Here is a 17,194-nt window from a genome sequence, read left to right as displayed (position 1 = left end):
ATGTATAATACTTTTAATTATGATACACTTTTTTGACAGACAGACAAACATATACCCATTACATGTGCAATGAACTACTTTCATACATAGTCCTTTCAGAGTAACTAATCTTTTTTTTTGTTTTTTTTTAAACTACAACTCCCATAAGCCCTCATTCACCGGAAACGGGAGTATGTACTCTTCCGCCTCTTTTTGTCGGTAAACCCAAGGACCCCGCGGAAAGAACACAACAAGCCAGGTGAGATGTCTTAAAATGTTTTTACATGCGTTAAAGTGAAGACATTTTCCATTTTTAGTTGTAGATATTTGTTAAATAAAGATGGATTTAAAAAATGTTGTTTGATTCGTCCATATCTACGTGATATGAAGAAAATGTCTTGATTAAGAGCTAAAGTTAGCACGTTAGCCTTCTTTAATGAGGGCGGGTTTGTGAGATGAATAAATAAATAACCTGCCTTCTTATTAATAAATATTTTAGGTCTCAAACTAGTATTTTGACATTATGCTCATGTGTATTACTCACACAACGATGTATTTGACATCTAGTTTGACCTCAGCGCTTTTAGATACTCACTCGAGATGTATTGTGTTAGCATGAGGGTTTGACAACGTAACAGTTTCTTGCTTTTCAGTCTGAAACTCAATCCCAAATTCCTAATCCTGAAAAATTACATTAAAATGGTTTTCATTAGACCTCGTCGTGTCACATTTACATTGGCCTTCTAGAACGTTTAATATGAAATGTGTTATGCCTTCTATGACAGAATATCTTTATTTTCCTTGATCCGTGAAGTAACGTTATAACTTATGTATTAGGCTTTAAAGCCCTGACGTTATGTAACAATAGATTAAATGGATCTTTAATGATCAGTTATATTATTTATTTCCCAAGTGAAACGACGTTCTGCACGCGAAACTCGTGCTGAAGGGAACGTTTCAAGGAGAGGAGGAACACAATGTGGAACGGTTCAAGACCTGGACCACGAGGAGGAATGCCCTTTCGGTAAGAGATCTTAAGTCAAGTACACTTCATCGGATGCTCTCACAAACAAGAGTATGTCATCAATTGTTGTGTTCCTATTGGTTCTTTATTGTAGTGAGTTCAGTTATACTGTGGGACATGCAACCTAAAATTTCTGTTAGAAATTTCTCAAATTTATTGTACCTGAAATGAGTTGCTGTCAGTAGGCAATGCACACACACACAAAAATACAAATTTGCAGATTTTGCCATGTGATGGAAGAAACATTTTATGAAATAACCCAAAACATATTTGAACACTTACTATGGGTGAGTCTTAAATTTAGGTCGTAAACAGCTAAAGATGGGTAAAATATTAAATGGTATTAAAAAGTATCAATTATAATTTCAAGAAAAACAGGAATATAAAATTCCTTAATATAAAATATAAATACCAGTACGAGTATAATAATATTTAATAATATAAAATTCCTTTTCTTAAAAAAAAATATTTAAAGGCTGAAATGTGAAGTTTATTATTTTTTAAATACTTCGGTTTTGACCTGTTGTTGTTTTTCCACATCATTATTTTACGTCCTTTTACTGTTAAGATAATACTGGTAATCATACAATATTAATTTTATTTGTGCAAATCTTATAAAGCCTTAAATTTGATTTTAAAAGACCCTGCAGATACCCTGTGTTGAACTAGCAGACAAAGTATCAAAACAATTTTTGGGTCTCTTTATTAAGATGCAACCTGAAAATACAGGAAATATGTACACAAAAAAGTTCAGAACAAAATGGCTTCTTTAATAAGCAAAAATCAGTATTTAGTGTGACCTCCTGGACTACTTCCAGTTTCTCAAAGTAGAAACTCTGATTTTTTTTTTTCTGACTCATATTTTGAAAGTTTTCTTGGCCTTCCAGTCCTTTTCCGTTCCATTTACGTTTAAGAGAGCCAGGTTCCTGCTATTGCTCAAGTGTAAGGGACGATCAGTAAATACTTGCCACTTTAACCTATAGAAATAGTTTATTTCCAGTTTTTTTTCTGTTTTTTAATACTGCATACATTTTTTCTGGTCATGTTCAAATAAAGAGACTGAAATAAAATTATACATGGTCATTATACCATTGCTAAACAACGTCTAATGCTGGCCTAACACTTGTGCACAGTATTGTATATCTCTTACACAAAGACGTCTATTAGGTTTTATTGGAACCTTTATATACCTGTGGCTATATCTATATACAGATATACTGAGACAAATTATTTGGACAGTTTCTGGTTTTGGAAAATGTACATTGTTAATGTGATGAATGACATCTTTGTGAGTCAATTTTTGTTTTGAGAAAAAGTAAAAGATTGCAAGGTTGCACTAATGCGTCTGATTTTATTGCAGTGGGGAACCTCGTGGAGGCATGTTTGAAGGTAGAGATGGCCCAATACCGGACTTCAGAGGTAGAGATGGCATGAATATGGACAGGTCACCCATGGACATGAGGCGGTTCGACTGCCCACCTGATATGAGAGGAAGAGATATGGGTCTTCTTCATGACCGGGGAAGAGAGCCTTCCCGAGAATTTTTTAGGCCTGGAGATGAAATGGACATGAATTTTCGAAGGCGCTTTGAAATGGATCAGAGAAACAACCTTCAGAATTCTCCAGGCTTTATGGGTCAATCCAGGCCACCTATGGATATGGGTGGCAGAGACATGCAAGGGGGTAATATGAGGGGACCGGAGGACGGATTCATGAATATGAGGGAGAGGGAGAGATTCCAAATGGATATGCCTGGGCTTCCCCCCATTGACATTAGGAGGAGACTTGCTATGGTGGCTATGGGCGGAAATGGAGATATTGGGGACATGAGAGATAGGGAGAGGTCACGAATGGGTGGCATTGATGGATTCAGCATGGACATGCCCTCCAGAGATAGACCGATGATGGATTTTGAAAGACGTGGTGTGACTCCTCCACTTAATCCAAGAGGAAGGTTTGAATCTGATATGGATATGAGAAACCGCATGGGATCGTCCAATGATTTTAGGGAGCAGCCTGCTCCGATGTTTCGAGACAATGATGGTGTTCCCATGGATATCAGAGGAATGCCTGATATTCCTTTGAGTCGTGGTGGCCCAGAATCCATGATCAGAGCCGACGAGTTGACCCTCAGGGATAGAGAATTCCCAGAGCCGATTGACAGCCCCATAGGCTTCAGAGGAAGAGAAAGTGATTCACTCTCAGACGAGTGGCACAGCCACGGCATGAGAGACTCTCTTCCACCAATGATGGGCAGAGCGCCGCCACTTTTCCCGAGAGATATGCCAGAGAAGTTCTTCTCTAGCCGTGAAAAAGATGTAGATCTTGGAGAGCGGTCTCAGTTCAAGGACAGAGACCGAGACAGGCAGTCTGGGTTTCTGGGAAAAGACGGCACAGGCTTTAATCGATCAGAAAGAGACTCCAAACTCCAAAACTGGGACAAAAATATTCCTAGTGATTTCCCAGGCAGAGATGCAACTCCAAAGCCAGCTCTTCTTCCAATTGATCCCCCTCTAAATGCCCCAATTAGAGAAGGTGATAAACCCTGGCCAAGTGATAGAGACGAAAAGCCTGACAGAACTGCACCAGCAGGAAGTAGACCTCCATATTTCCAAGACAAGAACCTGCCAAAACAAGAGCATAATTTTGCAAGTGATCATGTGCCCTTTAAGGGATCCAGTGACATTGCTTCAGATCAGGGACCACCGAGAGAAAGCTTGCTGTCTGGGCCAAAGGAAAACCAGATTAATCGAGGTGAGCGACAGGATCAGGATTATAGGGACATTGATTACCGCACTGGCTCAGGGCGCAAATTCGACTACAATCTTGGGGATCTTCAAGCACCTGAGAAAGATGTCAAGGAATCCAAACTGGGTCCAGCTCAAAGACCAGATGACTCTGGTTCTCAGGTTGGTTTTTGTTTAATGGAAAGCAAGAAAATCTTTTTCTATTCCAACTACTCATTTTTTCTGACTTGCATTAAGTATATACATATATATATATTTTTTTTAAATACTATGTAAAAAAAAAAAAATGTTTCGCTTTAAATTGCCTTAGTTTTTTTCATATGAATTTGAAATAATGTAATTCATATGACATATAATGAATAATATAACATTTTCACATCTTACGTAAACGATTATTTAAAACTTGCTGTACATTCAGACGCGCTAGTATTAGAAATTGACTTGTGAATCATCTGAATATTTAAACTGCTGTGAATTTTAAAACAAAGGACCAGGATTACAGGAGTGCAGGTGTCCAGGAAAAAGTCTCAAAAACCATTTCCATCTCTGGAATTCCTAAAACTGCCACAATGCAGCAGGTGAGCAAGATTTTATTATTCAGACTGTGATCATTTTCATACTATTTTTAGAAAAATAGTTCTTACTAGTTTTTAAAAAATGATTGTCAAAGGAAGTGTTTTTGTCTTTGAATCTGACTGTAGCATTCTTTGTATTTACTCTAATTATTTATTTTTATTTAATAGATTTTGGATGCTTTTGCAGTTCGTGATGGTGTGCCAATGCAGGGCATGAAAATAAAGGATGTCGTGCCAGGTGAGATTTTGTTCATTGTAAACATTGTAAACACCGATTCGCAACCACATTTCGCTATTCGCTCTCCGAATCTTACGCTCACTGTCTCTTTTACATCGATTGTACTTTCTGCATTTGAGTCGCTTTTGCTCTCTAAAGAAATGCTCATCAGTATTCCGAACATGCTACAGGATCTCTTGTTGTCCCCTTTCCCCATGTTCTTGTGCGGGAGGTTGAATTTTCTCTGAGCAGCTTTCATCTATAAGGTGGTATGTGTTTGGAGGGAATTTGGAATTTCTTAAACACGGATCTCTTTATAAACAAGTCAATAACTGTCGAAACGCAAATACCAACCATCCCTACTTTGTGATGATACCAACCAGCCCTACGAAGTGTTGCTGCAAAATGCTCTTCTCTGGGTTTGCCAAAGGTTTCAGTGGTTTTTGAATATGCCAGAATAGTTTCCTTTCTCCACAAAAGACTGTATCCAATATACTGTTCAGTGTTCCCTGCTAAACCTAAAAATATAAGGCTGGGAATACACATTTTTGGAAATTAGTAAAGGAATTATAATAAAATCTATTTAAAAAAAAATCTGTAGTCATACTTTTACAATTTACCACAGTTCTAAATTATTTCTTTAACTAGAAGAATCTTCCATTTCTGAAAAATGCTATTTAATAATTCTTATCCAGACATCATAAATGACTTTAAAAGTCATGGATTTTTTTTTTATTACTGCATTTAATTACATAATTATCTTTCATTTTTTTAAACTTGCGGTGATGTTTAACATGACATCATGTGTAGCCATGGCATCCCTAGAACTTCAATTAATTATTAGTAAATAGTGTCTTTTTTCTTCTTTTTTTATCATAATTTTATTAATAATCTAATAAATCAGGTCAGGTTTTTAAAGATCCAATATATTCCATGTGATCCCATACACTTCTTTGCTTTAATAAACTTTATTTTTGAATTGTTCAAACTGTTGCAAGTTTGTTGCTGTTGAATGTGGGTCTTTTACGATGTGTTTTGGGTGTAATGTGATTAGACATTTACTAGCAGCTCAGTTTTAGTCACTGTAGTGTTAGATTAAGCTCTCTTTTACACGTTGGTTCTCTTTTTTTTTCTATTACTACTATTTTGATTTATTTTTTACAAATGTATATCTTGGGTTCTGAAGTGTCTCTGAGTTGAGGCTGCTCTGATTCTTTATCACTGACTTCAAACAATTAAAAGCAAAGTTTCTAATGAAATAAAATGTGCCAAAACAGGCAAAAGACATCCTGTATGAATTCGCTTTATGACATGTTTCGTGAAACGAACCACTGCTTATTTTCTCTTGAAAATTATCCTATTTACCTGCATTAACTAACGCAAACCCATCTGTATTTCAAATGCTGTTCCCAGGTTACAGCTACGATACGGCCTATGTGGAGTTTTTAAACCTCGAGGATGCTGTCCACTTCATGGAATCCAACAAGGTGGCCCATCCTCGTCCTCATCCAACGGCTCTGTCTGCTAACAGGAAGAAGGCTTGGGCCTGGGGAGGAGGGGAGGTGGCTGGGCTCTGGGTGGGAATGGGGTAGATGGGAGACCTTCAAGAAAAGACCTTTCCCACTCATTAATCATGACCAATTAAAACACGCCACTTAGTTTGCAACATTAGTTTCCAGACGTAGCAAGTGAGCGCAGTGTTAAGGAATCCAATGTTCTTTGATGATTGCTGTAGGCGTATTAGCTGAGTAATTGCTTTCAACTTTTTACACAGAAATAGTTTAATGAATAGTTACACTGCATACTGAGTTTGGAATTTAATTTCCATATGTGCAGCAAGTTGTGCAGCAACCATTTCTTCAACTCTTGATATTCCTTTCAACAATTTCAACCGTATAATATTTTTTTACCTCATTTGTCCAACTTGTCATGGTCCTATGATCACTTTTTACTTGCTCCCACTGGCACATTCTGAAGTGGCAATGAAGCAAAATTATGCATTCCTCTTTGGCCTCCTGTATTTTCTTAGATTACAATGATTCAACGTTGGGTTTTCAAGATTTCTGTGCTGACTGAAATGCTCTATGCAGCTTCCTTTAGTAGATTGTCATATTTTGCTGACTTAAAGGGAAAGTGGTAGTTGCTGTTTTCCCCATGTTACATTTTTGATTAAAAGGTTGTTCTACGATTGTAGGTGAAGCTTTATGCTGTTATGCACACAGCAGAGTCAGTATTATACTTGTGCTGTGTCAACACTTCTCTTTCATCCTTACGGAGTTATGGAGTTCCAGAACTGTGCTCTTTGGTTCTGCTTTTAGCCCAAAGTCTTTTATTCCTCTTTGCCTGGATTGTGATTTCATCATCTTGAGTTTGGGCATCTTATCTCATCCAGAACAACAAACTTGTTCTTTCCATTCCTTCTTACTCCAGCTTGACTGGCTTCATGGTTGTTGTGTATCTGGATGTGTAGAGATCCATGCTGACGTTTGTTTGGACATTTTAGACTGGGAAAATCTAGACTTGTGTGTAGTAGTATTTCCGCATTTCTAATGAAACTTTTACTGTAAATATAAGGCGAGTACAAAAACTAAAGTTTGCTTGGGTTTGTGTTGAAAGCTTTTTGGCAGTTGTGCTGAAACTTGAATTCCCTGTGAGTTGTTCTGGTTGTATCAGCATTTAATTTCCCCCGTTTTTGTTAAATGTCTGCCAAAGTACCTTTCAGAAAAGAATTTTGCTCAGGGTTCTTGTTTCTCCTGAAACTTCAAACTATTTCTCTGCTGGCCAGCTAGCAGGATAACTTAAACAACTTTTGCTTATGTACTTGATGCACTTAAAAAAAACTACATCGAATCACTGGGACAGTGGTCCATCAAGATGGTGGGTAAGATGATAAAACGCTGATCACATAACACCGTTAGGTCACTTACCTAGAATGATCTTTCAACCTAAAAGCTGAAGAGCTTTTTAAAGATTTTTTTTTTTTTTTTACATCTGTCCATAAACAGTATTTTTCTTTGATCAGGCATGAACTGGCGACAGTAGGGAGTACCGGGACTTTTCCCGATGGGCCAGCCATTTTATGGACTGTCTTTTGAAACCCTATTTATAAACAGCATAAATGTATGTGATTTAAAAGGTGAAAGGTTGATGGCCAAGTATATATAGAATGTCACTGCTGTTTTGAGCCGTTTTCATTGCTCTTAAAACAAAAGTTAAATTCTGTGGCCATCCAACCCATTATTAAAGTCAATTGTGTACTAGTGGTTATTAACTTTTGCAAGTTTCTCCCCTGCTATCTGTCTGCACACTTGCAAGAAGTGCACTTTTCTCTTTATTAGTCCTGTTTACGGATGACTAATGTGCAGTGGATCTGCTTCTAGTATATAGTTTGACATTACTATATAGTTAGCATTCACATTAAGGTGATAGTACACAAACCATATATAACCACCAAAAGATTTTACTAGGCCTATACTTAGAATTTTCACATTGTAGTGTCTGTATTAAATGGGCAGATAATAGCAAATCCAAACCTGGGCATAAGCAAAGCCCAGATCAGACCTGCCTGTTTTTATGGCCTCAAATGGGTTTGCTGGGCATTTTTGGAAATACCTTTCTTTTTTAAGTTGGGTTTTATTTTTTTGGGAAGATGTCAATAAATTAGCATTAAAATACTTTATTCCTGTTTTCTAGGGATCTGTTAAGGTTGGTGACAAGACTGCTCTGCTCAAATATATCCAGCCTGACAAAAATGTGAAAGAGCAGGTGAGTTTCCTTTTTGGTAAAGCTTTGTTTTTATATGGTAGAGATTTGAATTTATTTTAACTAAGAAGCAACTCATCCATTGAAATCCTTAAATATAATAATGCAATTTGGATTGCAGTATCATGAACCACCAACTAAAGCTGCTCCAGCCAGCGATGACGGTTTGTTACCAAATCCAGTCTTGCCACTGAATATAAAGGAGGATACCGAACCTGTCCAGGATCCCGCCTCTCAAGGTGTGTGGCAGAGAAGCTCCAATTTGACTCCGGAAGCATGGCAACAGCAAGTGGACCAGCAGCTACAACAGCAGGAGGTGGAGCAACAGACTGAGGAATGGACCAATCAGAGAGCATCACGACAAAACTTGCAACATTCAGATCCAATCTTCAAGGAGAGTAAGAGTAAGTGGCCAGCTGTGGACATTTTCTAAAAGAAAAGAAAAAATTATTAAAAGGTGGCAGATTGTTCTAAAGTTTTTGTTTATTTATAGCAATGATTATTAAGAACATTTTGCCCACCACCACCGTGGAGACGATTTTGCAAGCACTCGATCCATTTGCGTACCTGGACGAGCGAAATGTACGTCTGGTTAAAGGGAAGTCGCCTGGATCCAAATGCTTCTGCTTTGTTGATATGGATTCGCATGAGGTATATTATTTCTTCATACAATATTATGATGCTAACTATAATATAATATCTTTAAAAGCTCAATGGTGTTGGTTGGTCCATTAGAAACTATACCACTCATTTTTATATACAGCATGTGACACGATTGGTGGAGCTGCTCACCAAACCCCGCCCTATCATGATTGATGGAGTCAGAGTTTATGCTGAGGTTGCCAAGCCTTTAAAAAATCAGAAGTAAGTCTCACCTTTGCTGGAATATATGAAAGTAATGAAATAATATTTTATGGATATTCTGGTTTTAGTTCTTAGAAGAAACATTTCATAAATCATAAGTGAAGAAATTTCTATATGAATTTGTTTTTTGAGATTTGAAGCCTTTTAAAGTTACTCGTCTTTTCACTGCAGCTATAGGAGGGACAATGATAAGTCAAACACTTCTCTCCTGGGATTCCCTCCAGATGTTATGATGGTAGGTCATTTATATGCATAACATTAGTTGTTAATGAACAGACAGCTAGGCTGTTTTTTTATTTTTTTTACGAGTTTAAGTTTGAGCTTTCTTTAACTTGATACAACATTTTAAAAACGTAGCACCCATTGCGTGAGATGCTGAAAAACTTCCATCTAGTGTGTTTTAACGTTGTGTGTTCTTTTTTAGCAACAACATCAATATCAGCCGCCACAGCAGCAATTTTATCCTCCGCCTTCTCATACGACTATGGGGGTTGCACCTCCTGTACAAGGTATATGGTCCTTACTTTTTCATTATTATGGTTTTGAAATTTATTGTAGCATAGTATATTTAGATATGTTCTGTGGGTCTTTCCGCAGGTGACCCAATGGGACCGGATGTCACATTGTCATCAGCTGCAATGCAGAGTTCAAGATTTACACAGGTGATTTTCTTGTTATACTAGCACAAAGACACATTTTTGAGACAGGATGGCCAATTTTAGGCCAGGAAAGATTGTTTTTTGGACTGTAACTGACTCTCAGGCTTGCATAGGGTGTGATGTATCCTGAGACAACAGCAATGGTGCAGTCAGTCCAGACAGCTGAGCACCAGACTGCAGCTTTATCTGACGCTGCTCTCCCTGGAGATGCGGATAACATTGACGGCTACAGCTACGGTATGGCACTGTTCAGTTTAAAGTTTTAACAGGTTTTGTGGAGCATTTGGAAACACTTTGTTTGCCAATGGCATTAATTTGATGGTACTTTTTGGTACTCTTTTGTTAGTTAGTATAATGTTTATTGCGTTAAAACATTTGGGTGAAGGGGTAGGTCTTGCTATCGTGTGTTATTTCTATTCAGCCTTTTTACAGTAATTCTTTAATACTATAAGTATATTATTAGGCTTAAAGGGTTAGTTCACCCAAAAATGTAAATTCTGTCATTATTGGCCCTCATGTTGTTCCTAACCCGTAAGACTTTTGTTCATCTTCGGAACTTGTTCATCTTCGGAACACAAATATAAAGATATTCTTTATAAAACCTGTGCCATTTCTTTACTCTCCATTGACAGCTAGGCAACTACCATTTTGACGCTTCAAAAAGTTCATAAAGAGATCGTAAAACTAACCCATATGAAATGAGTGGTGTAGTACAAGTTTTCTGAAGAGACACAATCACTTAGCCTGGAAAGCCAGACCCACATCAAGATGTTAGGTCTGGGAACTCGCCATTGGGATCGCTCAATCTGAGGGGTGGGATAAACGGTTGTCTTTCAAATTCCCTCTGCACGCAAAAGGATAGCGCTACAACCAACCAGAGCAACGAAGAAGGTGACTTAGTCAGAGCAGCAAAGATCTGGTGGGCAAAACTCTGAACACATCTTCCTTTTTTAAGAATGACTTAAGTGCCGTTCTTTGTTCTTTTCTCAAAGAAAAGCTTAACTCCAAGTCCTCCAGAGTCGCGGCCAAAGCCGATTCGAAAGACAGCTGTTCGCCAGCAGCAGCCATTCCTTGTTTTCAAGTAGCAGGGAACCGTCGCAACTCTGTCGTCATTATGTTAAGCCCCTCCCGCCGACTCTACACGATGTGATTGGCCTGACTAGAGTTTGTTTTTTACAGCTCGAAAGCCAACGGAGAGTTGCTAGACTATCCTGGCTGCAAAATAAATTTTGCTGCCGCTAGGGTGCGTCTAGATTTCTAGGCTAACAATCACTTTATATAATGAACAGATTGAATTTAGGCTTTTATGCACATAAAAACATTGATCAGCGAACATAAACAGAAGCTCAACTGAACCTGCTTGACGCGCGAGAACAAACCTTAAGCTCAAACATGCTGCGTAACACAAGAATGAACCTCATTGGTTCTCACACGTCAAGCGAACATGCTTGTGCGTCCGTTGATAATAACTGATGTGTGAGTTGATGAATGTGAATAAAAGCCTAAATTAAATCTGTTTATCACAAGTGATTGTCTCTTCAGAAAATTTGGACTAAACCTCTCTATATAGTTTTACGATCCATTTATAAGCTTGTCTCTCAACAAAAGTGGTAGTTGCGTAGCTGTCAATGGAGGGACATAAATCACTCAGATTTTATTAAAAATATCGGTAACACTTTACAATAAGGTTCGTTAGTTAACATTAGTTAACTACATTAGTCAACATGAACTAATAATGAACTGCACGTATACAGCATTTATTAATATTTGTTCATGTTAATTTCAACATTTACTAATACTTTATTAAAATCTTGTTAACATTAGTTAATGCACTGCGAACTAACATGAACAAACAATGAACAGCTTTATTTCTATTAACTAATGTTAACAAAGATTAACAAATACAGTAACAAATGTATTGCTCATGGTTAGTTAATGTTAGTTAATACATTAACTAATGAACCTTATTGTAAAGTGTTACCGTAATATCTATATTTGTCTTCGAAGATGAACAACATGAGGGAGAGAAATTAATGACAGAATTTTCTTTCTTGGGTGAACTAACCCTCTAAGCCAAATAATATACAAAACTATGCAGACAAAAAGAAACTGTTGTTTATAAAATATATGTTCCAATAAAGAAATTCATGGTTATATGCAATATTTTATCATCATTATTAATAACATTAATTTATTAATACTTGATTAATTTATCTTATTTTTTGTTTTAATCTTAAACATATTTTTCCAAAACATTTGAGTACATAAAAAATGCCATTTGGGTCAGTTTTTTGGAGCAATGATTCAAGTGCATAGTCTTTAAGATGCATAATAATATGGAATTATATCATTTGTATTATAATGTTCAAAATATTGCGCATAGATGTATATTTACAGTATTCACTCGCCCTAGTTGAAGATCCTTTTTGATCTGGTCTGATAATCGTGCTCCTGTTATTGCAGGATCTGAGGCTCCAGATTTGTCAGCCTTCCTTTATGACGCTACATCAGGCTTTTACTATGATCCCCTGACTACCCTGTACTATGATCCCAACTCAAGGGTAAGTACAGGAAATAGCCCTTTAAATCTCCTAAATGTGTAATGTGAATAAAATACAGTGTACAATGACGTAATGTTTATTCTTGCTTGTGTAGTATTTCTACAATGCTCAGAATCAGCAGTACCTGTACTGGGATAGTGCCACAAAAACCTACGTCCAAGTCCAGAGCTCTTCCACTGATGTTCACGAGCCACCCCCTGAACTTGGTATTCCCGTGGCAACTGTTGCTGAGGTTATAGCCACGCCCATCACTGAGGAGGAGGTGAAGGTGGTTCCAGAGGCGGCTTCAGAGTCTGGGGCAGAGTTGCGGGCGGATGAGGAAGCTACCCCACGTGCAGAAAAAAAAGAGAAGGAAAAGGAGGAAAAGCCCAGAAGTTTAGCAGCTTTTAAGGTATTAACATCACTTGTATTGCATCACATGTTCTGTCCCTTACAAGAAAAAAAAAAGAAGAAAAAAACTGTGTGTTAGATCTGTGTGGTAATTTTGGATCTTATCATCAGATAATGAAAGACATGGAGCGATGGGCAAAAATCCAGAACAGGCAGAAAGAAACCGTTCGATCTCCTTCACCTCTCTTCAAGTCTGGAGATGACCAAAGGCCTTCAAAGGCTGCTGATGCAGCCTTCGCCATCTTTGAAAGGAAGGTCAGAGAACCCTTTTTTTCTTTCCTTTTTCTCCTGTCCATAAAAATATGGTGTTAATAAGGTATGGTGACTCTGAGCCATTGCAATAGGAATATTGCCTGAGCAGAGTTAAGAATTTAAACAAACCTCAAACCTTACATACTAAATAAAATAACTTTAGCACAGACTGTTTGTGATTTCGATTTCTTACTCTGTCCGATTTTAAATCGTAATTTTTGGCCACCCCTGAAATGGGTCATACCATTGACATTACCGGAGTAGTTGAATTGAATACGCTATAAAACCTCATTCATTAAAGGCTGTGCATTTATTACATAGATGGAGCAAAAACATAAATTATGTAAGTGTTTAGAATGCATGTGCAGAGTTGAGTGATAATTGAACAATAAGTGCACCCGTGACTGATGGGCAGTGTGTAATTTGCCCCCTACCACATAGAAACATGCTACAAACCACTTTTTATTCAATAAAATATCAAAATGTAGTGTTTCTCATTACTCTTTCCAGAGGTTGTGCAAAAAATAATCATTGCCTTTCACTTAAACCGATTGGGTTGTATGTGCCATGTTTATTTTTTATCTGTCAGCAAAATATTGTAACCTGGTATTTTTAGTCTTATGGAGTGTTGTGTGTTGCAATGTCCCATAAATTATTTAAATGGACTGCATTTTAAAATCTCAATTTTCTCTTCAATCCTTGCTCATCTGTTTTCACCTGCATGTTTTAGCATCCTCGTTAATAAAGAATGGAAATGCAATAAGCCCGACACGTGTTTTTAAAATTCTGTAAATTGTCAGTTAACAGTGTCTGATTTAACCCATCAGTTAACCTATCAGCTAAAGTTTATAAGGCTTTATTTTAAACATTTTGTCTGTTATTTTTCCATACTGTTCCCTTATTCATATAGGTCTCTGGCGCAGATGAATTATTCAAGAAGCCTCTTGCTCCTCCAAAACAAAAAGATGAAAAATCATCGAAGGTTAGTTTAGTCTTATTATCGACAACAACACACATTAACAATGCACACAAACAAACTTCATGGATTCAGACTCAGTTTTCCCAAACAGCTAAAAGGGCACACACATCACCTTGACCCTGATTGATGAAGGTTATTTGATAACCCACACTAAAGCAGATTTACAGTGAGTGTCATTGTAGATCAAAGCAAAACTCCCCCCTCTCTCTCTGTGTTGGCAGCGGCCCATGGGCTCTCTCGGCATGTTGGCGGCCGACTACGGGGCAGGCAGCGACGAAGAGGAAGAAGAGAAACATGAGAAGCAAGAAACTGCACGACCCACAAAGAGCCAGCCGCAGGCAGACGAGAAGGAGGACAGGTTGACCGACTGGAAGAAGATGGCGTGCCTTCTGTGCAGGAGGCAGTTCCCTAATAAAGACGCTCTGCTCCGCCATCAGCAGCTCTCAGACCTGCATAAGGTACCAGGACTGTTGACGTAATGCGATTATTACAATTTTAGAGAAGAAGAAATATATATTATATATTAGTTTTAAAAACTTGTGGGTGAGGTTTTGACCTCTTCATTGTTTTTGTCTTTAGCAAAATATGGAGATTCACCTAAAAATCAAAAGGTCAAAGAGAGAACTTGAGGCTCTAGAAAACCAGGAAAAAGAGGTATAATTTTCCCCTTTGTCAGTTATGTACATCTGAATCATTTCAGTTGTTTCTAGTAGATTTTTTATCATTTCAGGTCAGCATTGACTTATAAAATGAATATTTAACTTAATTACAAGTATATTTTTCATTGTTTTCTCACAGTAGTCTGCAATGAAATGATTTACTCTCATTTTTAACCCGTCTTTTAGATGAAAATTAAGGAGTCGAACGGTTCACCTGAAGCAAAAAGAAGAAAGCCGCAAAACACATGGGCCGGCACCTCAAGGTTTGTGATTTTTCAGAATCCTAATACATATAATTTAAACTTGGCATTGATATGGACACTCATTCCTGATTATTGACATGTGGCACATCGTGGTGTTGTTACAGGGACAGTCATAAAGGCAGCGAGAGACCAGGCTTGGGTTTAGAAACCGCTGAGGTGAGTGTCTATTCAGCTACAGGATGTTTTGAGCTATGGCAGACGAGGGTCATTGATTTCATCTGCTCTCTCCCTCTTGTTTCTTACCAAAGCGGAAGAAAAAGGAACCCGTCGTCTGGAATCATGCCACATACAAGCAGGCGGTTCGGAAGGCCATGTTTGCACGTTTCAATGAGCTAGACTGACAGTGAAATGAATGAACACAAAAGAATTTGTGAATATACACACACACACACACACAGTGTTGTGTGGTCTGTTGGCAGCTCATTCCAGGCTTTACTCACTGAACTGATACAAAAATTCCTGGAGAAGCTTATTGTGACTGACCCCCCATTTTGTGAATATGGTGACGTGTGCCTGTGTTAAATGAAGTTATTATTTCCTTGCAGCCAAATGTACTCTTATGTTTAATCATTCGTTTTGTAGCTCTATTCTTCAGGGCTTTTTAAAAAATATTTCCTAATTTGATGTTGTACCATGTTTTTCCCCCCATTTTTTTATGTAGTAAATCTAAGTACCGGTAGTATTTCATTTGTAAAATGAAATATTTGAATTAAGGAGCTTAAAAATGACTGTAGTTTGTCTTTGGGTCAATAAACTGCCTCAATGTGACTGAAAATATACAGTTAGTCTGTAGTCAATCTTTTTCCTCCTCGTGGATGTCTCAAGTGTCAGGAATCACTAAAAGAGGAAAGAGCCTTTTTTCCTACACCCTCCTGCAGGTGGCAGTACATAACTATTGTCAACATTGCTATTTCAATTTCACATTAAGCCGCACCTCAGAAATGTCTAATGCTGAAAGAATGAATCTACACATGCAGTCTTGAATTTCATCTTTGTAGAAGAGTGCCTCGAGCATTGACAGTAACAGTGCTTTAGTTCATTGCATGCAAAGGCAGAGATTAAATTTCAAAGTTCTACAGCCTTCACTGAACCTTTTAGTGCTTTGTTATAAAATGTTGAATCATGTCGTTTATTAGAGCCAATAACCTCTATGCAACATGAGTCTTCATGTTTTAAGCATCTAACTCAGGGGTGCCCGGTCCAGTTCCTGGAGATCTACCTTCCTGCAAAGTTCAGCTCCAACCCTGATCAAACTCAACCGATCCAGGTACTGGGATCTTTAGGAGAACTTGATAATTACAGATCAGTGTGTTTGATCAGGGTTAGATCCGAACTCTGCAGGAGCAGAATTTTGTCATTTCCTTGCTTATTTACATTTAAATACATTTGTGCGCACAACATGAACTTTTTGAAGCACGTTTGAAGGTACTAGAAGTCAGCAGCAAGAAATACATCAGCAGAACCTGCAATAAAAAGATCCCTTGCCCTGACATTCAATGAGTGTTTGATCCTTTTCTTGGTGGACAAATAGTCTCTGTCCATTGAGTTTGAGCTTGTTGAAAGAGAGGAATGTGGACTGTTTGTTTTGGTCAATCATGCTTGAATGATTGATCAGGCGTAGGACCATAAAAAAAGGAAAAAGAGTAATGCACCCCAAAAAGGTTTATTTTACACTTCCACCTCCCTTTTCAGTCACAGATAAAAGCTGATAATACTTGTGTTAGGATAACATATGGACACAGCGTCTAGATCTCCACAGAGCAAATTTTAGTACTCTGTTTTTTATCAGACTCTGCTTTGATGTGTAAATGGCTCTTGCCTGTAGTCATGGTATAATGTAGAGCATGTCAAAGGTCGGCTTGCTTTCCTTCCTCCTCATGGTTGTTGTCATCTGAAATTGCTTTTTAATTAGTCATTCTTTAAAGGAGAGCTCGCAAATGTCCGTTTCAGCCAGCTTCTTTTGAAGGGGAGAACTTTTGTCGTATTGAATCTTCTCAGAGTTTGTTCCCATACATACTTCTTGGCCTGTTTCTGTGTCTATGGTTTAAAGAAGTCTAGAAAACGTGTCCCAGGGTGAGACTTTTAAGATTATCCTTTAGTTCACAGTGTGAATTTTTACAGCTAAAATAAGATTGAAATGTGCAACCAATGTGCTCAAACATATTGTTTTATTAAATCAAATTATATATAGGGCTGCCAAATTTAACGTAATGTAACATTAATATTATTTACTTATAAAGATATTTTACACAATATAAAAGTG

At 37.6% G+C, this 17,194-nt stretch overlaps 1 protein-coding gene across 1 annotated transcript; it reads left to right on the top strand.

Annotated features, from left to right (window-relative positions):
* Window positions 1-157: 157 nt before the first annotated feature.
* rbm6 (RNA binding motif protein 6) lies at window positions 158-15,708 on the top strand. The gene is made up of 23 exons (XM_079627606.1): window positions 158-238; window positions 893-1,003; window positions 2,364-3,912; window positions 4,239-4,328; window positions 4,494-4,563; window positions 5,956-6,029; window positions 8,236-8,307; window positions 8,426-8,708; window positions 8,798-8,955; window positions 9,068-9,168; window positions 9,340-9,403; window positions 9,593-9,677; window positions 9,766-9,830; window positions 9,941-10,064; window positions 12,291-12,388; window positions 12,483-12,779; window positions 12,890-13,033; window positions 13,941-14,012; window positions 14,231-14,467; window positions 14,589-14,663; window positions 14,855-14,931; window positions 15,036-15,087; window positions 15,180-15,708. The coding sequence occupies exons 2-23, from the start codon at window positions 957-959 to the stop codon at window positions 15,270-15,272; spliced, it is 3,927 nt and encodes a 1,308-aa protein (XP_079483732.1). The 5' UTR covers window positions 158-238; window positions 893-956; the 3' UTR covers window positions 15,273-15,708.
* The last annotated feature ends 1,486 nt before the right edge of the window (window positions 15,709-17,194 follow it).

The sequence above is a fragment of the Phoxinus phoxinus genome (assembly GCF_949152265.1).
Source record: "Phoxinus phoxinus genome assembly, chromosome: 11".
Classification (NCBI taxonomy): Eukaryota; Metazoa; Chordata; class Actinopteri; order Cypriniformes; family Leuciscidae; genus Phoxinus; species Phoxinus phoxinus.
This window is presented reverse-complemented; position numbering and strand designations above follow the sequence as displayed.

Coding starts and splice junctions, on each gene's coding strand:
- rbm6 (XM_079627606.1), top strand. CDS start 957: ATGTGGAACGGTTCAAGACCTGGACCACGAGGAGGAATGCCCTTTCG. Junction 9,831..9,940: donor AGAGTTCAAGATTTACACAG/GTGATTTTCTTG, acceptor AGGCTTGCATAG/GGTGTGATGTATCCTGAGAC. Junction 14,468..14,588: donor AGCTCTCAGACCTGCATAAG/GTACCAGGACTG, acceptor TTTTGTCTTTAG/CAAAATATGGAGATTCACCT.